Source organism: Toxotes jaculatrix, chromosome 6 (assembly GCF_017976425.1).
Source record: "Toxotes jaculatrix isolate fToxJac2 chromosome 6, fToxJac2.pri, whole genome shotgun sequence".
Lineage (NCBI taxonomy): Eukaryota > Metazoa > Chordata > Actinopteri > Toxotidae > Toxotes > Toxotes jaculatrix.
In genome coordinates this window covers 8,633,046-8,658,157 of record NC_054399.1, presented here as the reverse complement: position 1 = coordinate 8,658,157, position 25,112 = coordinate 8,633,046, and the positions used below count along the sequence as shown (strand labels likewise).

General features: G+C 41.7%; 3 protein-coding genes across 3 annotated transcripts in view; all 3 read right to left on the bottom strand.

Moving 5' to 3' along the window:
* Nucleotides 1–16,058, bottom strand: part of cpamd8 (C3 and PZP like alpha-2-macroglobulin domain containing 8) — a 39,086-nt gene extending 23,028 nt beyond the window's left edge. Inside the window, exons 1-23 of the mRNA XM_041041105.1 lie at nucleotides 15,745–16,058; nucleotides 13,193–13,344; nucleotides 12,646–12,668; nucleotides 11,854–12,019; nucleotides 11,439–11,491; nucleotides 10,810–10,827; nucleotides 10,101–10,155; nucleotides 9,723–9,836; nucleotides 9,391–9,475; nucleotides 9,150–9,258; nucleotides 8,790–9,017; nucleotides 8,488–8,658; nucleotides 8,251–8,379; nucleotides 7,898–8,096; nucleotides 7,547–7,722; nucleotides 5,992–6,141; nucleotides 5,603–5,764; nucleotides 5,346–5,488; nucleotides 4,524–4,586; nucleotides 3,464–3,695; nucleotides 1,849–2,002; nucleotides 383–513; nucleotides 155–206 (exon numbers count right to left, since the gene is read on the bottom strand). Coding sequence (XP_040897039.1) covers nucleotides 155–206; nucleotides 383–513; nucleotides 1,849–2,002; nucleotides 3,464–3,695; nucleotides 4,524–4,586; nucleotides 5,346–5,488; nucleotides 5,603–5,764; nucleotides 5,992–6,141; nucleotides 7,547–7,722; nucleotides 7,898–8,096; nucleotides 8,251–8,379; nucleotides 8,488–8,658; nucleotides 8,790–9,017; nucleotides 9,150–9,258; nucleotides 9,391–9,475; nucleotides 9,723–9,836; nucleotides 10,101–10,155; nucleotides 10,810–10,827; nucleotides 11,439–11,491; nucleotides 11,854–12,019; nucleotides 12,646–12,668; nucleotides 13,193–13,344; nucleotides 15,745–15,830 — 2,851 coding nt within the window. The 5' untranslated portion in view covers nucleotides 15,831–16,058. The remainder of the gene's footprint in view (nucleotides 1–154; nucleotides 207–382; nucleotides 514–1,848; nucleotides 2,003–3,463; nucleotides 3,696–4,523; nucleotides 4,587–5,345; nucleotides 5,489–5,602; nucleotides 5,765–5,991; nucleotides 6,142–7,546; nucleotides 7,723–7,897; nucleotides 8,097–8,250; nucleotides 8,380–8,487; nucleotides 8,659–8,789; nucleotides 9,018–9,149; nucleotides 9,259–9,390; nucleotides 9,476–9,722; nucleotides 9,837–10,100; nucleotides 10,156–10,809; nucleotides 10,828–11,438; nucleotides 11,492–11,853; nucleotides 12,020–12,645; nucleotides 12,669–13,192; nucleotides 13,345–15,744) is intronic.
* A 693-nt stretch (nucleotides 16,059–16,751) lies between these two features.
* On the bottom strand, nucleotides 16,752–20,186 carry sac3d1 (SAC3 domain containing 1). Its single transcript, XM_041039446.1, has 4 exons — nucleotides 20,122–20,186; nucleotides 18,941–19,313; nucleotides 18,025–18,307; nucleotides 16,752–17,623 (listed from the first exon to the last, which is right to left on the bottom strand). Exons 1-4 carry the CDS (start codon nucleotides 20,184–20,186, stop codon nucleotides 17,112–17,114), a joined length of 1,233 nt encoding a protein of 410 aa, XP_040895380.1. The 3' UTR covers nucleotides 16,752–17,111.
* A 503-nt stretch (nucleotides 20,187–20,689) lies between these two features.
* On the bottom strand, nucleotides 20,690–24,811 carry haus8 (HAUS augmin like complex subunit 8). The gene is made up of 10 exons (XM_041040695.1): nucleotides 24,721–24,811; nucleotides 24,554–24,618; nucleotides 23,923–23,984; nucleotides 23,570–23,696; nucleotides 23,178–23,288; nucleotides 22,989–23,092; nucleotides 22,643–22,801; nucleotides 22,159–22,300; nucleotides 21,632–21,773; nucleotides 20,690–21,344 (listed from the first exon to the last, which is right to left on the bottom strand). Exons 1-10 carry the CDS (start codon nucleotides 24,783–24,785, stop codon nucleotides 21,218–21,220), a joined length of 1,104 nt encoding a protein of 367 aa, XP_040896629.1. The 5' UTR covers nucleotides 24,786–24,811; the 3' UTR covers nucleotides 20,690–21,217.
* Nucleotides 24,812–25,112: the final 301 nt, after the last annotated feature.

The following is a 25,112-nucleotide window of genomic DNA, read 5'->3' as shown; positions in this document are numbered from 1 at the left end:
GACAATGGAAATACAAAATACACTCAGGCACTTAGGGTTAGTAAAATTTACACAGCATAGACATTAGACATAGATACATTTGAGAAATGTAACTAGGGGCTGGATGCAGCTGTGTTCCATAAATCTCATGAAGATTAACAACAATGACACTGACCATTGGGACAGAAGAAGACGCTGTAGGTGTATTCTCTGGGCAGACCTTCTGGCTGCAAGGAGGACGAGGAGAGGAGAAAGATGTCACAGGAAAGACAAAGAATAATGAAGAAACTAGAAAAGGTGTGGACATATCTCAATAAAATTCTAATTTAATTTTTAAATAACTACAATATGTAAAGCAAGTCTTGCCTTATAAAATAACACTGATCAATATCAGATTTCATACCTCCACCAGGACAGTCCTGCGAACATAGTCCAGGCCAGTTGGGGTCCGTCTTTCATCCACATCGTTGCCTGCTTTCCCTGTTTGGAGTCCATCTGAACAGCAACTTGGTTCACTGTAGGCAATGGCACGAGCTATCGGGCAGCACAGAAGAGACACAGTTCTGTCACAGCACCCACTCAGGTTGTCCAGAATATCTGTGTCACCACAAGCCAGTTGCTGGCTCCCTGACATACCATGGTTGACAAAAAAGGCAGTCCAGCACTGAGTCGTATCAGGACCACCTTGGTCCTGAAGCAATAGCCTTTTCTTAAGGCTATTGCTTGAAACATTACAGTTGGAGACTACTGAGCACTAATGTTTTGATGGCTATCTGTAGTGCTAGCAGTAGTAGGAGTCTGTAGAAGTAGTATAAGTCCTGTTTCTGAGTGGATGTCATTAAAAAATGTCATTATCATGGCAACAAATTATTTTGGGTTTTGAGGAAAACATGTTTGTGAAGTCAAATTTTACTAATAGCTGAGTGAGGCATTGTCTCCACTGTCTTTCAGGCATTTGTGGTCATCGCTCATAACATACATTACACAGGACAAACATGTCTGTAAGAGGACTCCCAGTTCTCTTGCTGGGGAGCACATTAGAAATGTGGCCCTGTGCCAGTAGCATCTCTTTGTGTGTGTGTACTGAGAGGGAAACACAAGGGGCCAGGGGACTAGGAGTGGGGCCATGGGGGGCCCATTGACCGCCAGTGACCTGCAAACTCATCAACATGCCACTGAGTGTCACAGCACAGCTCTGGTTGCTCCCCCACTGCTGGCCTGCTTTGTTCTCACATGCGCTCTGGAGGGGACTGTTTGTAACTGTGGGTGGGTGACCAGATCACACACAGCTCAGCTCCTTGGCCAGCAGAGCTCTCCTGAGTCAAAGGCCTGCCTATTTGTAAAGGCATCACACTGAGGGGACCGACAGCCTTGCCAAGTGCCATACCACTTAAGAATTCAAATGATGCTTATTTTCATTATCCACGCCCTAATCTGCAATGTTTACATGAGCGTAGAAAAAAACCCTGAATCATTCTTACACAGCAAACACTGATCCTTTTCCTTCTTTATAGACATGTGACAAAGGACTCTGGGACATACTATATAATACCGTCTCCTGAATTTATAGAATAATCTACTTCACAGTGCCACATAGGGACAAGGTTGTTCTGTTTACAGTTATACAGCAGAACAAAAACAAATACCCATGGCTGCAGAGAAGTGTTTGAGTTTGCCTCATGACTTCAATGGCACTGTTATGGCATGAGGACAAAATGTTCATGGTTTCCTAATTTAAAAATTATTTAGGGGGAATATCATTGTACTTCCACTCTGACAATAATATTTAAAATAAAAATAAAGTATAAGTTAATAGAGAAATCACAGAATTTTTAAGGAATTTTTTATTTCACTGTGCTTTATAGGTACCTGTGATGTTAGCAGACCCCAGTTCAGTGAAAGACAGTACAATGGATGTGGGAGTAGCCTCTCCAGGTGCGACACACTTCTTTCTGGTAAGGTGGTGCCTTCCAGGATGGCCAACAAACTTGATGCCCTTTGGAACTGAAACTTTAACATGAACCTGTGAGAGGGGAGAGGAGAGGAGACAAATCAGAGGCAATCGATCTTCTCTGACAGGGGCTACGATGACATAATTTCTGCCAGGCACGCCCCTCCCTCATATAGCGTGTTCCCCTCAAAGCTCTGAAAACGAGGGAGAATTTTTAAATCACATTGTGAATTTTCCATGCTGACTGACTCATGCTTCTCAGGCTCCCTGAAGGATTAAGTTCCACTCATCGTCCAATTTTCACAGAGGGCTCCGTAATGCAGAGGGATCTTTTAACTGTTCTTTATCCACACGCCACAAGTCGTAAATAACGGAGCATAAAATATAGGAATCACATGTTGCCGGGGTGGACATCAAAAGAAGGGCTATTCTGGTTTGCATATTCACCTAACATGACATCAGGGCAGCACACGCACAGGCCATTTAACAGGCTCATCTGCAAACATCATGATGTCATCCATGTGGAGCGCAGGATGGACCCATTTAAGGCCAAGATAGAGCTTAGAGGGCTCTTCAAAGAGAGTCCTGAAAAGTACTTCTGGGCTAATCTCATATCTTCATATTACAAACCTGTGCTTCCTCTGGACACAATTTCCAGCCCCTCTGTACCCCCCAATTTAACTACCTACAGTTATTCCATAACAGGTTTTGTTAAATCCAGAAATAAAAAAAGGAACATCACAGTAGTTGTGATGTTCTGCATGTTTGAAACCCATCGCCTATACAGCACATCATATGTTTTTAGCACCTGGAAGATGCTCTATGTCTCCTCTGTGATCACAGTCTTTTTTTCAAACACTTTTGCACTTTGCCTAAAACTCTTTGTTTAATATTATTATGGATTTTATTTACTTAATGTCGTACTTCTATCTTTCCATATTCCTCCTCTGTTGCTTCTACTGACTATTCTTCCCTTTTGTTCATCTTGAAGCTTTCACTTGACAGTGAGAAGCTTCACCACTAGCCCTCCAGTTACACTATGAAACGCACTGGGTTTAATACTATCCCGAAAGATGTTAGCCTCACAGTAAGTGTCCCAACCAACCAGGTTTGCCAGTTGAATAGTGAAGTGATTTTGTGTGTGTTTCTCACACTAAGAAGGGTCTGTCCAGGGAGTCTGCTCAAATCAGTCCTTATCTAAATTATTTTTTGACAATTAAATAAAAATGCATATTGCAATGGATTAAAAACCATTAGTCTATCTGAAAATGTGTAGTATGCTTTGGAAAATGGACGACATTAATGTTTACTACACACAGTTTGTAGTTGATGGGCTAAAACATGTAAAAGCAAGGCTATGGCCCCTTAAGCTGCCCCTCTGTAAACTTATACTACCCTTGCCATCTTTAAGAATATGACTCAGTTGCCTTATTTGTTTGTGAAGGCAACTGCTAATGAATCTTAATGCACATTCGCTGTAGAACAATAACAGGCTTGCTTTCTGTCCCTTTGTTGTCTCATTCATCATCTTACCTCAGAACATGTTGGCAGGTAGTTGTAGACAGTGAGGGGAACTTTGGTCTGCTCCCCTCTGATCAAGCTATAGGGCAACGTAAAATCAACAAAGAAGGGCTTGAAGGTACGAAGCTCCGCTCTCTTTGCTAAGCCCAGCCCCTTCTCCTCAGACAGGCTGATGGCTTCCGTCACCCATGTGGTGATTGAATCTGGGACATCCAATCGCAACTCGGCTTCCCCAGTCTCAGAGCTGCCAGTGACACATGTTGAGATACAACTTTAGGGGCAGTGGAAGTAAAAAGATTTTAGCATCCTTTCATGGTTTTATTTAAGCTATAAAAAAAAAGGGCACAGACTACAAGGACGGGCTTGATGAAACACTGTAGATTACTTCTATGTCTGTAACACCTGTGTCAACACCAGCACCTGCACCAGTATAACTACAGCAAACACTCTTAAAACGGATAGGTGTGAGGGACAGTCAGGTGTTGACCCAATCTGTTTCTTTGAATGAATGGGCTGAGATCATTATTGGCAACACATATTTAATGTTGGTCTTGGCAAATGGTCACAGGGCATAATAAACTTGAAAAACTGCATGTACGCCCTTCCTTTTGATCAAAGTTGCCCAAAATCCACTTTAATAGACTTTTAAGGGAAATCAGAGCTTTGGACTTCACAGGAAATTAGGCAGAGCTGAAGTCCCATCCAAAGGAATCAAGCATATGGAAATCTATGGGCGACTCATTTATATTGGCTGAAAATGAATGGAAGGAGCTGTTGAGAAAGCACCAATCCGTTCCAAGATCGCCCAATTTAAATGAGGCACATTCACACCCAGAGGGGGGAAATCTTGGATGCTGCTACATGATGGATCATCCGTCTTACAGATTTACTAGCACCTTTTCTCTCCTCTCTCATTCCTTTCTTCTCCCAACAAATGCTTTTCCCGACTCCTACATGTTTTAGATTGTGACTAAATCCCATGTAAGTATAGACAATCTGGTGCACCTGATATATCTAGCCAGAGGCATGTAACACACACACAAGTGAAATATTTATATAAAGATTTAAATACCTGACATTGAGGCAGTGCCACACCCAAGTCTCTGGGAAAAATGTGCGCCTCCGCTTCTCCGCTCTGCAACCAAAACACAAGCTGACATCAATAAAAGGCTTCAGCTGCTCACAATAAAACAACACCATAATTGGAAAATGTATTATTCTGAATTCCATGCTGACATTCTCTGAGTCACGTCATGTGTTTAATGTTCATCACAGGATGAGAAGTATTCGTGGCATTGAGGAAAGTAGACCTAAAATATGGACAAACCAACGAAACTAATTTCTTTTGTCATGTTTTTCTCCGCTTGTCCGTTGCTCAACTCTGAGACCTTATTTAACCCAAGCATGACAAATACTGAAATGTGTATTACTAGTTTATAATTGTTTTGATCATGAAGTAATTATTGCTCTCTCATGGGCTCGGTCTCAAATTCATTGTTTTCAGAAAAGTACATGCCCATATAACTGTGTGTGGTCCGGCCAAAGATCACAGTGCATTTTCGTCAATAACTTAACAGCCAATATGTGAATGTCAACAACTGAAAATCCTTGAGCAAGACAAAAAATCCAGCTCAGCCCTCTCTTTGTTGAGGTTCAACCACACATAGTTGACTCTGTTGTATTTGATAACTTGTTTTAGTAACCTTTAGATTAAAGAAAATGTTTACCTTCAGAGATTTTTGCCTTTTTGGGCTTTTATATCAATTAAGAAAACTTCTCTTAAAAGCCACAACTAAGGCAGTGGAAACAAGACAATATTTGCATTTTTAGGCATCTCAGAGATGTTAGCTGGTGTCCAGATACTGCTATGATATCTCTATAGCAGGTCCTTTACCTGGTTGTAGGGCGAGAGTGCATGGCAGCCACTAAGGTGGAGGTGTGCGGCTGAAAGGCAGGAACAGCCTCGTCTGTGTACATGCCTCCGCTCTGCCGGTGGTTCAAACTCACCATATCTGTCATCACAACCAGCCCTGATTCCTGTGTTAAGCATACAGAGAAATAAAAACACACACACACACACACACACAAGAATTATTATTGTTTATCCCTGTACCATCGCTGTGGGCCCTTTAACTAAGTGTGTGTTCTCACTGTGAAAGCGAAGCGTGCGTCCTTGGTAATGTCCCAGTGCCATGGAAACACAGAGGATCGTCTGCGTCTCTTCGATGACAGCCCAGGCCACCAGAAGTGTCCATCATCTTTAGGAATGCCAAAGGCATCTGAAACATCAAAATCTGCCAGCTCTTTAAACACCTGCACCGAGGAAACACACTCATGTAAGCAAAGAAACAGTTGCACACACAATGCAGCTTAGAGTTACTTATAAATAGAGAAGTAGTATCTCAGAAACAAAGGATCTATAAGTAAAAGTCAAGTCCTTTAGATTAACTGTTCTAACATTTATATTGTAAGTCACACAAAACATATGCTTTTAAGATGACCACAGAGAAATATCACTATAAATTATAAATATGACCAACCTTGTCAGGACTGAGCTGGAAGTCAGGCTTTAACAAGTACAGACTCTTATCTACAGTGGCCACACAAACACAGGAGCCCTTCTCTCCCCGGACATGCAGGGTCACTGGGTCCCCTGGCATGGACTCATTAGTTGACAGAGTAACAGACACCTGCAATTGAGCCAACGGGAGATAAACAATTGATATGCACACAGAAATACTTTCTAAACAAAACAAAAAAAAAAAACAAACACTTTCTCTAAACCATGAAATTGTACATTAAGATTCAACCAGTCTTTGGAAGTAGGGCTGCTACTAACATGTATTATTATTATTATTTATCATTTTTAAATTTATGTTTGGATTCATCAGTTACTTGCTGGCTAAAACAGAAAATAGTGAAAAATGCCACACAGAATTTCCCAGAGCCTGAGGTGACATCTTGAAATTGCTTGTTTTGTCTGACTAACAGTCCAATACGTTAAAAAACAAAAAAATCATACAATAAACCGAAGAAAAGCTACTAAACCCTACATTTAAAAAGCTGGAATCTGCAAACTGCATTTTTTTGCCTGATAAATTCCATAAATGGCAGATCAAGTAGTAAAATTGCTGTGATTATTTTTCTGTCAATCAAATTATCAGTCTATTTACTTAATCATTTCAGCACTAGTTGGCAGTGTTTCCTGACAGAGCCTAAGAGGCAGTTTGAGAGTCATTTGGAACTAAATCAATTTAATAGTGAGATATGGTGGGAAACAACAGGACAGGGAGTGGAAAACTACAGCCTTTGAAAGAGGAGGGATGGTGAGAGTCGGCCATAAACTTTCACACGTCAAAACTGTTTTTCAGCAGCGCGTAGTCACAAATTAGCCCGGTTAATCGGTTCCGCTGCCCTCCTTTCACCACTCCGTAACCTGTCATCCTCCCCTGTCACGACCCCGCTCATCTGCCTGCGGCCCGTTTGGCCTCTGTCTCATCATGCCCTCACAACCCCCCTCCTCTGACACACACACACGCATACACACACACACACACACACACACACACACACACACACACACACACACACACACACACACACACACACACACACACACACACACACACACACACACACACACACACACACACACACACACACACACACACACACACACAGAGTGTTGTAATGGCATACCAGGGAGCTGTAAATACTTCAGGGAGTTAACTCCACCTAATGCAGGCAGGAACTGGGGATCTCTCCCAGGCCAACACAGCTGTTTGTTTACAGACATTACACTGTGGACAGAGCTGGTGCATGGATACTTGGGCTCAGCTCCAAAATGTATACAGAGTGTGCACCATTTTCCAAAGGTTCTTAATAAATATTATACAAGGCAGTTATTCTTATAATAACAAGCAATCCTTAATTAACTGTATATCCAACAACATCAGAGTTTGGGAACATACCACCCATTATTATACATTTAATATCTTAATGTGTGTTAACATACCAGGGTAATATAGATAAAATACTTTTCTCTGGATAAATTAAATGGATGAAAAGAGAGTATTTTTCATTCTGTCTCCAAACCTGGTTCTCAAAGTCGGGCTGGATGGGGATTTGCAGGCTGTCCGTGACACCCTCGCCGTTTTCTCTCACGTAGTAGACCAGCAGACGGCTGAGGGGTGCCATGCCGTGACTAACAGGGAAACGTAGATAAGTCATACAGCTGTCCATGTCAGCCTGGGAGGAGGAGCCTGCAACACCTGGTGGAATGATGTGAGGGTAAAGAAAGGTGATTGGAGTTGCATAATCTGAACGCTGAAAAGAACAAAAAAAAAGGTTCATCTGAGGGTTTTCTGTGCATCTTTATCCTATTAACATCCAGTTGGTAAAGATACTGTTATGGTTGTAATAATGGGAAATGATCAAAATATTTACCGGAGGCAGATGGAGGAAGGTGGGTGGTGTGAATGTTTTTGTCAAAGGTGACCGTAGCCCTTTTTCCTCGGTGTGAGGCGGTCACATTGGCCGGTTGTTGGCCTGATAGGATGATGTTCCCTCTGGATGCCACCTCGTAGTGCAGGGTGAAGTTACAGGGACAGGTGGATTTGAGAGCCACTTCTGCCTCTTGGCCAACCTATACACACAGAAAGATCCAACTACACTGTTATGATTATTATAAGGATGATACTGCAGCATTGTGATGAATTAAAAGGTTTGAACCTGAAAGAAACTCAATACCTAATGGCACAGTGATGCATAACACTTCACGTACAGAAGGAAGCATTTACCTTGAGCGCAGTGCTGGGGCTTTGGATCTGGATGTGACACCTGCTGGGAGAGTACCAGCTACTGATGGACAGGTAGCTGGGCAGGTACTGGTCTCCCACTGTCTTTCCGTTAATAGATATCACTTTGGTCTATGCCAGGAAAAGACAAAACATCTTCACAATATTTGCTTTAAATTACCTTCTCGTGTCACCCTGTTTATATAACATCTAGAAACTACTGCCACTACAACCACTGACCTCTAGCCAGACATACTGGGCAGCAGTAGGGATGGAGGGGATCTCAAAGGTGGCCTGGCCGTCTTTGGAGATTAGTTCACTGGTGTAGACGTTGTCCTTGGGGGTCAGTTCTGCCTTAACACGCACCCTCACCCCATCGGCTGGGCTCCCGTCAGGGTAGGTCGCCTCAATCTACAAGGAGAGGGTTAACAAGGGTAGGTGGAGAAAAGGCAAAAGGCAGACAGTCAACAATGAACCTGATTCGTTTTCAACTATCAGCTGATAACTAAAGACGCAAGTTGAGGTGGATTTCATTGTCTCACCTTCCCTTTGTAAGGCAGACCAGGCTTGAACTGTTTGCGTGTGTCCTTGGAGTACTTGATGTCGATAAGCTGTTTATGGACGGGTGTTGAGTCGTCAAATGTGGTTTGCCTGCTTCCGTCTATGCTGGTCACCGACGCCCAAATGCTCACTGTGCCCCTGAAGTGATCTGCTACATCCAAGGGCATCATGTCCTTGACACACAGGCTGAAGTTTGCAGAGCCTTTGATCTGAGAACAGCAAAGGAATGATCTGTTAGTGTGAATGTGTTGAACGTAGTTCCAGTGCCTGGGTTCGGATCACCAAGAATGATTAAACGGGAGCATTAAGATATCTGTTGACCAGGGAATAAATAAACTGACCTCCATGTTTTTAATCACAGGATGGCCCATCTCATGACGGTAGTAGCCCACTCCATTCACTGTCATATTCACTGTCAGCTTCCCTGTCACCTGTTTCCCAAAGGTGTACCTGTACAACATCGACATGTCAGACCTCTACATCTACAAGACAGCCAAGGTCAGCAAATCAAGTAACAATTAAAAAGCATGATGAATGTAATAAAACAAAGCTACAGGTAGCATCCCTTTATGGATGACTCACCTGGCCCTGACAGTGGCCTGCTCGCACGAGTTCAGGTCACGGACGTAGCGTGGCGGATCGATCACCAGCTCAAACTTGGGCATCACTGTGAAGGAGGCAGCAGAATATTATTTTTCAGTGACATGATCTACTTTTTTAGTGCATGTTTGAGGTCATAATTCTGTTGCGTATGCATGAAATTATAGATTATGCACTGAATATAGAACCTCAACATATCACATAGATGTTAAGAACAAATGAAAGCACCCAAACTGTAAAAAACTATAAAAGCAGTTTTTATCGTCTTTGTTCTTTGTTGTGCAAACAAGTGTCTTACATGTGCACATCCTCACCATATTTCTGCACTTCAAAGGACTTGTTATAGGTGTGGCCCTGCACCTCCACAAAGATAAACCACTCTCCAAACACAGGCTGGTCAGACAGAGGGAAACTCATGTTCACAATCCCTATAGGAGAGAGAAATCTAGTTAACACATCCAGTGCCTTTGTACTTCATAGTTTATTAACCGTAAACCAACATATAAACCTTGATATGACAATTATGGTGCAGCACTGAACTATGCAGAGTGTACCGGTTGCTTATCACCCTCCTAAAATTATATGTCAAAAAAGTCTTTTCACTTTAGTAAATATATCACCTAGAGAAAAACTGAAATGACATGTCAATGTACAGGATACACTGCCAATATATCGCAGAAGATGTGGCTTACCACAGCAGACAGATTTAAGACCCTTCCACTGGACCATCCTGGATCCTCTTGGATCCTGAAAGATCAAATTAGGGGGGACCAAAAACCAGTGTTAAGATCATACACACAAGTACTAAACTATGTTGCAGGCACAATTGCGTATTGTCATTCCACAATGGCAAAATCATATATTGTAATTGTTGAGTGAGGCTTAACTTGAACTTAACTTGACCCAGAAACCTAACTCCTGTCTCAGACCACTGTCAAAATACTTGTTCAGCATTTTTCCTCAGGCCGTTTTTTTTCCTCAAATGTTGCAGGTAAAAGGGTAGAAAAAAACATCTATGTGCTTGTTGCTGATTATGGGTCATGCATAGGCTTCCAAAAAAGCTTCTTACGAAGCAGCAGCTTGTTATTTGCCCTATAAAAGTCTCAGTATCTGGGAAGAGAGACAATAAATGAGCAAGGTCCGCAAGTACATGAGGGAGACACTGAATGTGGGTGGGTGGGGAGGTTGAAGCAGGACTGATAAAGACAAAATGAAGAGAAGAGAAGAGGTTCCTTTCATGTTGTTTATCCTTGTACTGTTCCAACGAGCACCCTATTATCTAGGTGAGCTGCCTTGACTTCTGCTCTGTAATCTCCAGCCAGACTGGGAGCTAAAATTGCCACTGTCCCCTCCCAGACATGGTTCTGCCAACCCTGGGTGGTCCTGCCAGCTTCCACTCACCAAAATGTACGCTTCAATCTGTGAAAAAAAAGGAGAAAGACAAGTACAAGATGTTATGAAATTTAAAAAAAAAACAACTGTAAGGCCTAGAGGGGAACCTGTGCATCTTCCCAGTGCTTCACCCCACTCTTTCCTTATGCAACAATCATTCATCTGTGAAAGTGAGTACTGCCCTTTACTAGCAGCAGACCTTTATAGCTGCAAACATCAATACACCATCTGTCTGCACAGTTGCACAGTATATTTGGGGCCATTGCTAACATTCCAAGAGAAATGACTCTAGCTTGGATCCTGTAAATAGGTGACTGTACATTTTTCTGCACTCAGGGCAGGCAAAGTTTCTCCTCTTGATTTCATCAATTAGAGATGGAAAAGTATGTTTGTGCTAAATATTGTGTTCTTCCATTCCTAACGTGATATTGGAACATTAATTAAAGAATGTAAACAGGGCTATGAATGGAATCACAGATTTTACCACAAATACTAATCTTTTTTTAGTACAGATTGTTATTCAGTTCTTTATTGTTTGTTTGTTCGTTTGTCATGACTGGTGTGTAATGTTTGGAGCATTTTTAGGTGCATGTGCTGAATGTGCAACATTCATTTGCATGATATGAGTTTCAATTTACCTTGTTGTTTACTGGCCTGAGGTCAGGGGTGACTGTGTAGACATTGATCAGCACTAAAGACAGAAAAAGAAACACAGTATTGTAAAATACAGCAGGCTTACATCATTTCAACATGAACACCCTCTGGCATTCGAACGAAGCTAGTATTTTGGTAGCCCTGCTTAGATCAACAAAGTTAGTGAAAACAAAGTTATATTACAATCAAGACATGGTATAGTATATATAGTAACACATAATCACAGTGCTTATCTCCATATTGGTTGTTCAGTTTGAAGCCAGCAGCAACACAACATCTTTTAACTGATTTTGAATAACTGAGTCTTATTCTGTGACAAAACCCTAAAAATGAGCCTAAATTCTCTGCATTTCTGTGCAGTGATTAACTGATTAACTACCAGGTGCACTATGAGGGAACCTTTATGTTTGGGTTTGTAGACGGGCTTGTCAGTCTGGATGAAGACAGCTGTGCCCTTGCTCTCCACTGTGACAGTGGTGTGGTTGTGGAAGATGTAGCCTTCCTCTGTGAGGTGACGGTTCCCCCACACCTTCAGATGGGCCTGGCCTCTTAGCCCAGAGGGAACCTGGTGGCACATCCACGCAAACACAAAAGCAAACACAGGAAGGATCAGGGCTGGATTTACCAGAAGTAAATTAGGTCAATGGGGGAAGGAATGAAATGTTTACTCTAGGCTATTGTAGTGATACACAATCACAAATGATTCACAACATTTTTAATAGGTTTTTAGGGAATAAAATCGACAGAATAAGAAAAATAACTACATTTAAACACCAGAGGAAGATGCCAAGCTATAACACTGCACACTACACATGACTGTATTTCACGAGAATGAGGGTGGAGGTTACAGGGAGGGGAGAGAGAGAGAGAGAGGGGAAGGACCGAGTCGTGCATACTAGATTGATCTATTCCAGCCTTCGGGGGCGGCGGACCATACATGCACGTCAACAGCTGTTGCATATTATATTGAGGCTGTTACCTTATTCCCAATGAATGAGCAGAGACAGATGTTGCATTACAAATAATGTTAGTGTTGATTTGCATGTTGCCTGAGGAATGTGCACACAACGGACAAGAGGTTCTCACTACTGTGCAGCTGTCACCGCTAAACATCTCTGGAAAGCAGCATGCACACACTGTAGGACACTGCTTAGAAAACAAATGCAAACCACGTAGCACAGACAGACTCACCTTTAGTTTGATGGTGCCTTTGTCTAAAATAGAAACAACGAGATCATTTAACATGGGATGTTTCAACAGAGCTTTGGCACACATACATCTCAGTTTTCTGTGTAATCATCAGTGTAATACCATTAATATTCAGCAGTTATGAGAGCTACTACACTGTGGCTGAGTTTGCCTGGAGGTTCTCACCCTGGGTTAGCAGGACATCCAGCTGCAACCTGTCTCCATGCCACTCTGAGGCAGAGTCAGCACCATCTATTAATGGTGCTGTCAAACAAATCACACACTGTATACACTAAGTGGCTGCTGGGATGAAAACTCTGGCTGGTCAGGAGCACACAGTCAGGGCAGAGGTCAATTAGGTTCACGCTGTGTGTGTTCCTCAACCTAGGTGTATATTTTTTTGCCAGCATACCTGCCTGTGTGCTCTCAACATCCTTTGAATAAATCACACAAAGGGGGTATCTCATAGCTCAACCTGTTAGCGCATGTTTTCTTCTCAAAAAGTAACGCATTGTGCCAGTGTAACCTTAGCTTCAGAATCTGTTCTCACCGAGCACTGAGCCGTGGCTGTGGGCTACTGTCTGTCCCTTCACCGACAGCTGCACCTGGACGCGGGTTTCTGTTTTTGCATTGAAGATGGTTATGCTCACGCTCTCCTCTACGCCTGCTCGAAACACAGAGGGCGCAGCCACCAAATAACCCCTAAAAGGACAGAGCAAGGTGGAAAAGAAGGACAAAGAGAGAGTGAAAGAAAGGAAGAAGAGCAAAGGAAGGAGGGAGGTGAGATGGAAGGAAAGAGTAGTGGTGGCAAAAAAGAGGGAGGGGTGATGGGGGGAGACAAAGGAGAGGTCAGAGAAGGAAGTGTGACAAGAAGAGGAAGGAGGTAAACATATGATGCATGTGGATAAACATATATTGCATCACTGCTTGGTTTTTTGAGGCAAACCATCTCTAATATCACTTACCATACCTGACTTAAAGTGAACATGGCAGTGTAACTTAAGTGTTGTTGCTCCACTGGTCATACAGGTGAATTAAGCATAAACTCATGTTTCTTTCTCACTCTCTGTGTCTCACTTTGTCCCTGACCCACACGCACATCCACGTGCACACCTACACAACAAATCGCACATACAAACAGGGACATTCCACATGGATTTGTGCAGCAAGATCAGGTTTAATTGCAATGGTTACCAGGGCCACGGTACCTGTCGGCCAATGAGCTCTCTGCTCGAGAGTTTTCTTTGGGTGGTCTGGCACCTCTGACAGAACCTTGCCGTCTGTTTTGAAAAATAACGACTGAGATTCCACACAGTCACTCTGACATTTAATTGAGGGAAGGAGCCTGTCACTGAGGTCACAGAGCAAAGGTCGTTCTTTGATGATTATAAACAGTCAGGGGGTGAAAAAAAGCCCAATTTAAGTTTTATTTGGATGAAAGAATACACCATCTGGCACAGAGGGGCTGCATCTCTCAGGTAACAAAGGTAGAATAATAGGCGCTCTTGTTAGCATGGTCCTGCACAACCAACTCAGAAGAGTATGGTAAATTAGGGGTGTGGGGACCACATGATAGAAGGATCAACCAAATGATGTGTTGTGTTTAAGTATCATTCAGTTATTTATTTTATCTGTGAGCATGTATTGTTTGGAGAAAAGCAAATACCAAATCAGTCATGCCACCCACATATGGCAGGCGCACCTGAAGCAATCTAAGTCTAAATATCTTTATGTTTGACCAGTTCAGTCCTGACCCAGTCATTCCAAGTCCAGTTCTTAAGGCAAATAGGCCTACGCACCCCCTGAAAACTTAACTGAAGATCACACAAATTAGGAGTGAGCAAAGCCTCGAGCACAAACCCAATTGCATGCCTGAGAGAAAGATCAGGTGGTTGGCATTACAGCACTACTGCATTACAGCCAGAGGCAACTGGAGTTCCTGAGAGAGAAAGTCATGAGAAAATCCCCTGGAAAATAAGGCTTCGGGAGAAGAAAGATAATACGAGGAAATTGACTCTGTGCGTTTGATCTACAGTGAGTTTAACCAGCTCTTGGATGAGCCTGGATCAGGTGGTGGAGACCATGCTTATTTCAGTCACATGGCTTGATGTACTCAAGTTCTCTTTGTTTTTGCCCAACTTTTGTCCTCAGCTGAGAGCTGGTCAGTGCCTGAGAAGGATTTGTGTTCTCCTTTGTAGGTGAAGTCCTTAACAGTCAGCTCCCTTTTTCCCCCTTAGTTCAGTCACATGGTTTTATGTTCTTAGCCTTTTGCTTTTCCCCCCCAAACATCACTGTCCGCTGAAGGAAGTTTAAGACATGAAAATGATCTGAGCTCTCTTTTGTAAATCAAGCCTGCATTTGTCAGTCACTGGGTATTTTTTGTTTATTCTTTACACTGAGCTGCATTCCTTACCTCCCCCCCAGACAACCTGGAAGAAATGTTTACAACTCCTCACTATTAGCACAACTCTCAAGGTCACGATTAAGCCTTAAAACAGCTGACAGCAGCCTGACTGATGACAAGGAAGAGCCAAAAGTCAATTTTACCTCTTTTGCCACTGGGTCGGAAGGAATAAATAAACTGAATAAGCTACAGCCAAAGACCATGAATTCACCTAAAATATTTGCCATTATCAGTGCATATAATCAAATCAATCACAACAATGACCGGCACATCACTTCGTGTAACTGCTCACAAGTCCAATAATACAACATGCTGTTGGAGTGAAAGGTCTGTTAAAGAAAAAAAAAATATGAATGACAAAGTGTTGTGATAGCACGGTGTCTACCTGCGATGGCACGAAATCCTTACATTTTCACGAATACCATGATGAAGTAACACATAAAGACACATGCTTCAGACAGTAAATATCACAGATCAATGATCGTGAAGTTTACTGCACAAATCTTAATGAAAATGATAACGTTGCTATGAGCGCAGGTCACATAAAGTAAAAATATCAGTGGTTGTTTTGTTTGTTTTTTCCTGCATATTTGTAAGAGTGCGGCTGAAGCGAATTTCCGATTCAGAGGATCGGAAACGCTTGTAGTAAGTAGCCTACACAGCACAGCACCGCACCACATGCGACATCGGCTACTTACTGTCTTTCTTGTGCACAACTTCTGCTCACGTTGCAGATGAACAAAGTCCATGAAAGACTCAAAGCTGTCAAAGACAACCGCAACATGTTGGCTCCAGTAACCGATGTACTACTGGATATCGGTAGGCAGGATCTTTTTTTTTAAAAAAATTTAAACTTAGAAAAGTTAAATGAAAAGTTAAGAGTCTGTGTCTACAGCCCTCTCAGTCTATCTATCCATTGAGGTTGGTTGGCGTGATAGGTGTGCAGAGCTTCGTCCGGAACCAAACATCAACTTTTTGTAATCATCCCACTTCGCCAAATCCAGTTCCAAGCAAACCGTGTGTGTGAGGGTTTTTCTTTTAGAGCCCAGAGAACACGGACAGTCCTCTCCCATGTGCCTTCACCCGCCCCGGTTCCGTTCTCTCATATTTCAGCATTACAAATTGTAAGCGTCCTCCCACTCCTGCGCGCAAAAATAAAACTGTCACTGTAAAGAACTGTTTCACGTGTAAAAATCCGTGCAACTCTCGCTTCCTCCGACTGTTCCCGGTGATTTCTTTCAAGCGGGTCGATCCCTTTTTTTGTTGTTTGTTTGTCTCCACTCCTGCGGCAGCGAGACAGGAGGCGATCGGCGTCAGGCTGCGATTCATTCACTTCAATACCTCCTCTCACTTCTCTGCGGCGAGAGCATGACTAACCCCAGTGTGAGGAAAGGCACGGACCCCGCAGCTTGAACCACTATAAATTACCTGCACGCCACATACTTTTGGTTCAGTTGCCATCACTAAAGACCCACCAGCTGCAACCAGTTGCGCCTGCGTCGCAAAACATCACAAGACTGCCACGCTGGAAAACTGTTTACAGATCAACACAACACAAACACAACAGGATTGTCTCTTACTTAATCTCTTATGCTTGATCTAGTCGGAGAGCGCCGATAGCCTGCGCGGTTATCTGCTGCCCTCCGGTGGTAAATGGGCTTAAATGCAACTTAAACTGATCAATGAGTTTACATTGAATTTCTCTTTTAGATAACAGTTTATTGAAATGTTTCTGAGGTACTGCATTTTTGAGAATTAATACAATATGGCATTAAAATAACATTTAAACAGTAACAATATACAAAATATTCACATTTTAAAGTAATTCAGACACAGAGTGGATGATGAACATGAAAAAACACATCCAGAGCTGAGAGGGAACTTTTTTTCTTGAATTACATCCCCACTCAGTTAGAGAATGGCAAACCCTTAGCTCAACAACAACCCTGACCATGAAACTACTTAACAAAACTACTAACTACTCACAAAACAGCTGCACAGCTGAAGTTTTTCAATCCCTGCCAGTTGCACTATGACTTCCCTGTGGATTGATGGGAGTTAACAGTCAATTTTTCTTTAAAATATTACTTGCATTACAAATGTTGGAGTCTAAAGTGTAACCATGAATGATACCAGCAACAGTAAAGTCTTTCTGTTTCTCAGCCACTATGTTGTGATACAGTTTGCAGTGCAGTTTTCCTTGTTCAGGCTCCGTGAAAGCAGCCTTAGAGAAAACCACCTGGTTACCCTGGTTTACCTCCAGTCCATAAACCTGGCAGAGTTGGGCTGCAAGTGATGTGTCTAAGTACAAGAGCTGAGCCAGTTTGTCAAGGGGAAAGCGACAGTTGCGGCTGCTGTATCCGTGGCTAAATATTAGCAGCAGATCTCTACGACACGTCACCAGGTGCCGGTGGAGTGCACAACACTGCAGAAAGTTCAACCTCTGAGCCAGACGGAGCATACGCGCAGGGTTTCGCTCCAGAAAAGCCTGGTTGACAGACAGAGCCAGCTTGATGGAAGGAGCGCTGCGGAGCCGCTCAGGGAGCTCCATGATGTGCTGTGTGGCACGAGTTGAACCTGAGAGAGATGAGGAAATTATCAGCAAACATGGAAGAATCATTTCAGTTCTGTTTCCAGAACACCTTTTAGTTGACTACCCACAAAATATTTTTCAAAAAGAGTTAATATGTGAATATGCTGTGCACAGAAGGAGCCATAGATAAAATATGCACTTCTGTGTATCTGCTTTTGCATAAGAAATTTCAGAAGTTTCTTCCTTTCAGTAAAAAACACTGACTGGTGCTAGGTCTCCATCATAAACACATTCAGGAGGTATGCTGAACTTTTTCATCAGCGCTCTACATTAAAAACACACAAGATAACACTGGCACATTCAGCATATTAGCACCTCTAATAAAATGTATTATATCATGTCATATCATGTATTTAAATATTACATATTACATCTAGTAACCTACCCAAGTTGTACAGGAGACCAAGAGCTTGAAACTCTTCCTGGTTGGGATGTGGTTCTGTTCCAGTTGCATAGCTATCCAGCAGCCAGCTTAGATTCTCCTGTAGGTGTGTGTTATTAATGCATGGGTCGTAGAGTCCCAGGGGCTCGCCACAAAGACGGTAAGAGGCATAGATGAGGAAACGTACTGTCCGCTCTAAAATGGACACACAGTCCAACCCAGACACCCTCTGGATGATCATGTCCTGCTTCACACCACGCAGCCGATCAAAAACAAAGCTGTACACCTAAAAGGATCGGGATCATTTTGATAAAACAATATATGCCTTGGAAAGCTTTAATTATATTTTACAATGTTCTTAGACACAAATGAGCCATCTCAAAATCAGTTGTACAAGTGCTGCATACTATACTCTAAATTTCTGATGTCCCAAACTTATTTTTGGATTAGATATTTAATTACATTAAATTTTATAGCCACCTGTCATTCAACGTTTTGTCACTCTCTGGCCAACTTAAGGTGCAAATTACAATGCAGGTCAAGTTTGCATGGCATCAAAACACACAGTGAGATCTGCACAGGTGGCAAAGCTCATCGATCTAAACAGTTTGCGCTATGTAAGCAAAGTGTTTTGAAGCTGATCAACTGCACTACTGGCCAAAAACTCATTGCTCCAGTACACGATAGTTTTGGGCCTTTCTGGTACTCTCAAGAACAGGTTTATGTTGTTTTGGAGGAGTCTTACACATTAGAAGTTGTGCTGGCAAACTGCCTGTAAACTCAAACTTCCATTTGTTTCAACAGTCATTAAGAGTGTATAGATAACACCAACAATTTCAACTCTAAGACAATCCCCTTAATATATGAGACTATAATAAAAACAAAGACACTGAAAAATAGATGTGGAAATAGTACTAGCCTCAGTCCAAGGGCGCAGATTAGGGGAGGCAGCGATGTCATCAATAAGGTAACAAACAGTTTTCAGCAACACCGCAGGTGGGCGGAGGTCAGCAGGGTTTGTAGAGTCTTTCCCAGCCGCTGGTCTGGAATACTCCTTGACAGCACGCAAGGGATCTCCCTTGGGCAGTCGATCTTTTTCTGTGCCTGCTAACATCTCGAAACAGTGGAGGCGGTTCTGTGTCTCACGGATCCGCAGCTCATGAACAGGGCACATGGTCTGGCAGGTCCCTCTTGGCACTGTGTCCTTCTGCTGCTCATGTCTCTCATCCTCCATTTCCAGCTGTGCTCCGTCTTGGCCTTGACATTGCTCCTGGTTCCTCTGTGAGCGAAAGCTGAGTAGATTAAATAGTAGCTGATTTAACAAAATCTAAATTTTCAAGATCTACACCAAAAGAAGCAGACACAAGAACAGCAGCTTCTCTTAAGCTGTCTTTTCTCAACACTTGACAATCTCAACAAATTGCCATGCCAACAAATACAGTGGAGCAAGGTAATGAGTCCTGCTGTGTTGTTCATCTTTGTCCTATAGAGATAAACATACATCTGCTCTGGACAATTTCAAAGAATTACAATAAAAGCACATCTGTCGATTTCAGTGTAAAATATACCAAATTACTTTCTAAATCCACAATTCTTTATGTATATTTTTATTTAATTTACGGTCAGATCATGACATTCTAACCTTTAATCTCCCACTTAACATCATACGTACTATTTACAATCAGTTCCTATGTTAAGTTCTGGTTTATGCTACCTGCATTTCGTTCTTGCAAACTATACGTCAATGCAATCCCTGTTGAAACTTTAATAGCAAGTTGTTGGGTCAACTCTGTCATGCTAAGTCAATGTAGGATATTCTGTTTGGTTAGTAGTTTGTTAATGCCACTGTAGGTGAATAGTGTAGTAGCCCTAAACACCCAGCCCGTCTGACCATTAGCTAAAAACGACAGTGAGCTAGCTGCTAGCTAGCTAACTGCTAGCTAACAACAACAACTAACGCGCGAATAACACTTCTTCATAACAACAATGCACACGTTTCACTGAGCAGGCTGTAAACATACAATAAAAGTACTGGCTTTGAACACCACATCTTTAAAAAACACTTCAGTTATATGAAATAAAGTCCATGCTTGTACTCACGCGCAACGAGGCGTTCTCCTGCGGTTCATTGGTCTTTCAAGCCCGTCGTCACTTTTCAGCATCATCCAAAAAAAAAAGCAGAACGTGTCCTTGTTGTTTTGAAATAACGTCACATCCGGAATAGGGATAGCGTATTTACAACTGAAGGCAGCCACTTTTGAATGAAATTATGCATAGCACTTTTTAACCCGTCAAACTACGTGTATGCCACCCATGTACTATGAACGAAAACACTCACTGGTAACTTAGGAACATCATACTAATACTGTGTAGTTCCTCCCTCTGCTCCCAAAAAAGCCTCAGTTCTTCATGGAATGGATTCCACATTAAATCTTATCTTCAGACACAAGGACAACAAGGAGTCCTGCAACACATGGTATGGCCCCCGCAGAACCCTGATCCCAACATCAGTCTGGGATTACATGAAGTTTTCCAAGACGCTTGGACCTACAACAATCTACCTTCCACGTACCTTGAAAAACTGTGTACCAAGGAGAACTGGTGCTGTTTTAAAGGCAAAAAGGGATCCCACAAAACACTTATTTGATTTAGTTTTTTTTTCTGTTTACTGGACTTTCTAATCAGTTAACTGAAAATAAAAAATATTCATGGCATTGTTTTTGAAAGTGTCCTCATTTTACGTTTAAAACCTAAAACCTTTGTGCAGTTCTGTATATCAAATGTGAATTTAAACTTGTCCAAACCTCCTAACTCTTACAGCTCTGCTCACATATTTGTATTCCCAGCACTAAGACTCATTCAGATGTTTTGCAACTGTATTTAACACAACATAAAACTGTAATACCATCTTCTTGAATATTGCTTCCAATTGCTCATTGTCCATGTTGACCGTCCAATTTACATTTTTATTGTTGTTTTCTATTTATTAATAATGTTCCATCAATAAAACAGTATCAGTCATCATTCAACATTTACAAATTCTTATAATACAGCTGCAAACAGTACACAGAACAAACAGTACTGAGACAGTACACAAAAAAACTGACACAAATGGCACAAATATATCCAGACCAGGGAAATTACAGAGTGGAGGGGTTACCAAAGTGCATGTACTGTGTATCCCTTCATGTGTCTCTCACTGTTTGGGGCAGTAGAGCTCATGGGTTCTTGCTGTGCCGAGCTGCTCTTCCTCCATGGCCTGCTGGATGTGGATTGAATGCCGGCAAACCAATGATGACAGCTCCACAAGCTCTGAAAATACACTGGAAAAATGGAAAAACACCAATGTCTCAGTACAAGTGTAACCTGATCAGTGATATTATAGATTTTTAGATGACCACTTGCCAGTGTTCAATTCTGTACAATAAAACTAACAATTTGTCTCTTTTTCAGGCACAGATAGAAATATTAAGCTATTTAAGAAAGACTGTCATGAACAGTTATGACAAAACAGAGTGGAATCCTCTGGGAAGGAACAAAAGAGCAGTAGATCAAAACACTGACACAGAGCAGATCATGTATACACAGCATTCTCTATTTATGTTCCTACCCCGACAACTGATGACTGATGTCCTTTGACATTGTTTTCATGTCCCTAAGGCACTCCAGACAGGTGCTGTTGTCCTTATGATCTCCCTCTGTGCACTCCACCAGCAACTTCTCACTCTCCTTCAGGCAAGCTTCAGCTTTATCTAAAATGGGCAGATACAGGTGGAAATGATTATCATGACATTTATCATCAGTTTTTGTACAACACATTTTTGCATATTTGAAGTTTACAAGAGCAGACACTGGTTAGGTCACACCGAATAACTAAAAGAAACGAGTTTAATTTCAATCAGCTTGTGGAACAAATTATCAAAATCCTGAAATAAAGTCTGGTCAGTGGTTTGTAGAAAACAGGACTGTGTCAGAGAAATGAGATATATGATATTTCTGAGCACTAATTAGAATTTACCAATGTAAGAATCTATATAAGAATCTAATTTTAAAAGTTGTTATTTTATTTAAGATTAACAATGTTGTTTGTGGAACTTCAACTTTTTTTTTTTCACTTTTAAACATAATAACCACAACCTAGAAATTCCTTTCTGTCCCCGTCAATGTAGAAGTTCTTCACGGGTAGCTCATGTCGGGTGGTGTCAATGGCTGTTGCAAAAGACCTGTAGTCCTCTGTGAACTGCTTCGCAGCTTCGGCCACAGGAGTCAGTGCAGTGATCTGATGGAATAACATTAGCAGGATGAGAATCATTTACTCGTACTGTGTCCACACAAACACACAGTGCATACATTTTGAAATCTTAAAAGACTTAAACCAGACATTCACCAGATTTTTGAGTATGAAAAAGTAACACTGTGTCTCCAGCGATAAAGTTTTTTGTTTATGATACTTTGCCATACCAATCAGCAATTGAAATTTATTGTATGCAAACAAAAATCAACATTTTATGATTTTCTTTTGTTTAAATATGTTTTATGTTTAAAATGAAGAGGTTAAATTAATTACAGTATAGTTTAAATGAACACACAAAGGTCAACACAAAGGAGAAAGTTTCCTGACCTGCAAATCCAGCAGCTCATTCACCAGCCTGTTCTTCTCTGCAAGCAGATATTGGCGCTTCTTTTCCTGGACCTCATTATGCAGTGCCTCTTCTTCCTCCAGAATCTGCAGGATCTTTGCCTCTGCCTCAGCTTTGAGTTTTGCCGTATTGCTCTCCATCTTCAGTCAAACAACACAGACATAGAGCCAGATCATTCACAGCATGGGACAAGATGTATATTCCCCACCGAACACAGTAGGCAAGTCACAAAAAAACTACTTAAATGTTAGTTTGTATGTAATATTTCATTACATTAATTTAACAAAACAGTCAAAAGCAGTTTTCAGATACAGTTTACTAACTCACCTTTGCTGTGAGATACGCCAGCAGAAATGTTTGCATCTCAATGTCTCTCTTTTCATTCTCTGGGTTTCTCTCGGGTTCTGCTGCATTTTCTATCACTGTTTTATCTTAGAGAGATTCAAACGAAAACTGTTATAGGACTGTCTCGTTTCTGATTAACTCTACACATTTCAGGGGTTTAAATCAGCTTACCTTTAATGACAGAAATATCAAAATCTGGTCGAAAGCAGTGTCCATCTGAGAAAGTAGACTGCAGAATACTTTTCCCGAGCAGTGATGGTTCGGTTTCACGTGTCATCATTGCTATAAGGAAGAAAACGTGAATACACAAATATTATTTACGGAACTCCTTAAGACAATGTTATAGGCTCAGTTGGCACTGCAGGGTTTCAGTGCAAGATATCAACAACACACTCAAAGAGAATCATACACAATACAACTATCACCAACACTGACTTAAAAATAAAGACAGTCTTTAAAGCACTTCAAGTACTAGGAGGTTAACATCATTGCTGCTGGGGCTCACTGCAGTTAACAAACTCATTCGATTTACATTCACATTCATTACCATAGGAAGTACTTACAAGTTGCAAGAGCCTGTGGAGCCACTGAACGTCTTGGTGGAGTGCCCACCTTTGGTCTGACACCACTGGGTTTAGGTGAGGAAGGTCTCGGTGGCACACCAACAGACTCATTGTTCAGTGAGTTACTCTGTTAATAGTTATAGGGGTGCAACAACAAAAAAATGTGTAACATCAAAAGGTTGACAGTAACACACAGAGAAATTAAGTCACCTGAACTGCATATACACACACACACTCTTGAAAATTTCAGAGAATATTGGAATCTTGTGCCCACATCCTAGGTAAGAATACCTAATGTAATTTGATTATTACTAGTCACTACCACAAAAACAAATTTAAAAAGGAAGCAATACCTTTGAAAGTGATGTCCTCTCAGCCGACTGCATATATCGAGACTTGACTATAGTTCCACTTGCTAAAGTTTGATTAAGAAATTTTAAAGGATTAACAATGACAGAAACAAAGAAATTGATGAAGCTTTGATTAAAAACATACATGCAGGTTGTATAACAGCAACAAATTCCCCCTTAAGGGGAGAAAAAACATTAGTTTAAATCTTCCAACATGGTCAAAAAAAAAAGCCATAACCAATACATTCACAACAACACTCTCTGAACTATTTGTGATATAAAATACAAAGCTCTGAGGTGGACAGCACCAATCAGTGTATTTATCCGCATTCGGGCAAATGATATCAGGTTTGGTTTGGTACTGGGAAAATGGATGGACATAAAAGAAAAATACGATACGGGAACAGTTTAAATTCACACTTCAATACTTTTTCTGCTGTAACAAATAGAATATTATAATCAGCACAATTCAAATTGATTTCAGGTTTTAGGTAGATGCTCTGTGGAAATATGGGAATTGTGGGAATAGGGCTGTATGCCATGTCTGAAAAGTGGCAGCTCTATCAAAACCGATTCATTACACCCGCAGACGCAGGCATCCAATGTCATGCATTGTGAACTTGTGAATACTTACATTTGACGCTTTTCTTCCCAGTTCCACCGCTGCTGGTTTTGTTAGCATTGCTCCCAATTTTCGAGCTGAAACACACAAAAAAGTCGCACTTGTAGAAACGAGACCACAAATTACTACTGAAAATGCGCGAAAAACAAGACGTTCGCTTAAAGGACGACAAGGCCTACCTTTTAGCGTCGGTGGAAGCATTTTTAAAACTGCTTGGCACCGTTGTCGTTCTTCGCGACGCCATAATGTTTTGAAGCAAACCGCGTTCCTGTTTCCGGAAGTTCGTCTCTTCTTCTTCTTCCTCTTTCTTTGTTCCGGATGTCGATTGGCATCCGGCTCATGGGTGCATTACCGCCATCTGCTGCCTAGGCATGCTAAACCACAGTTTTTCTACACTCCACCCACCACGCTTTACAAACTAGTGCTACTATAAACTATCAGTGTCAGCCTTTGTACCACTCTATTCTTGTTTATCCGTCACGTCCCATTAAAATCCCTGTATCCCTTTTTTAAAAAAATGCAGTAGCCCGGCCTGTGCTTTCTCACGCATGCTCGGTAAGCCTTTTCATGT

Excerpts from the sequence above, each read along its gene's own strand:
- haus8 (XM_041040695.1), bottom strand. The coding sequence starts at position 24,785 with ATGGCGTCGCGAAGAACGACAACGGTGCCAAGCAGTTTTAAAAATGCT. Across the intron at positions 24,619-24,720 it reads GCTTCCACCGACGCTAAAAG|CTCGAAAATTGGGAGCAATG; the intron begins GTAGGCCTTGTC and ends TGTGTGTTTCAG. Across the intron at positions 21,345-21,631 it reads ATCAGTCATCAGTTGTCGGG|TGTATTTTCAGAGCTTGTGG; the intron begins GTAGGAACATAA and ends CCATTTTTCCAG.
- sac3d1 (XM_041039446.1), bottom strand. The coding sequence starts at position 20,186 with ATGATGCTGAAAAGTGACGACGGGCTTGAAAGACCAATGAACCGCAGG. Across the intron at positions 19,314-20,121 it reads AGGAGAACGCCTCGTTGCGC|CTTTCGCTCACAGAGGAACC; the intron begins GTGAGTACAAGC and ends TAATCTACTCAG. Across the intron at positions 18,308-18,940 it reads ATCTGCGCCCTTGGACTGAG|GTGTACAGCTTTGTTTTTGA; the intron begins GCTAGTACTATT and ends CGATCCTTTTAG.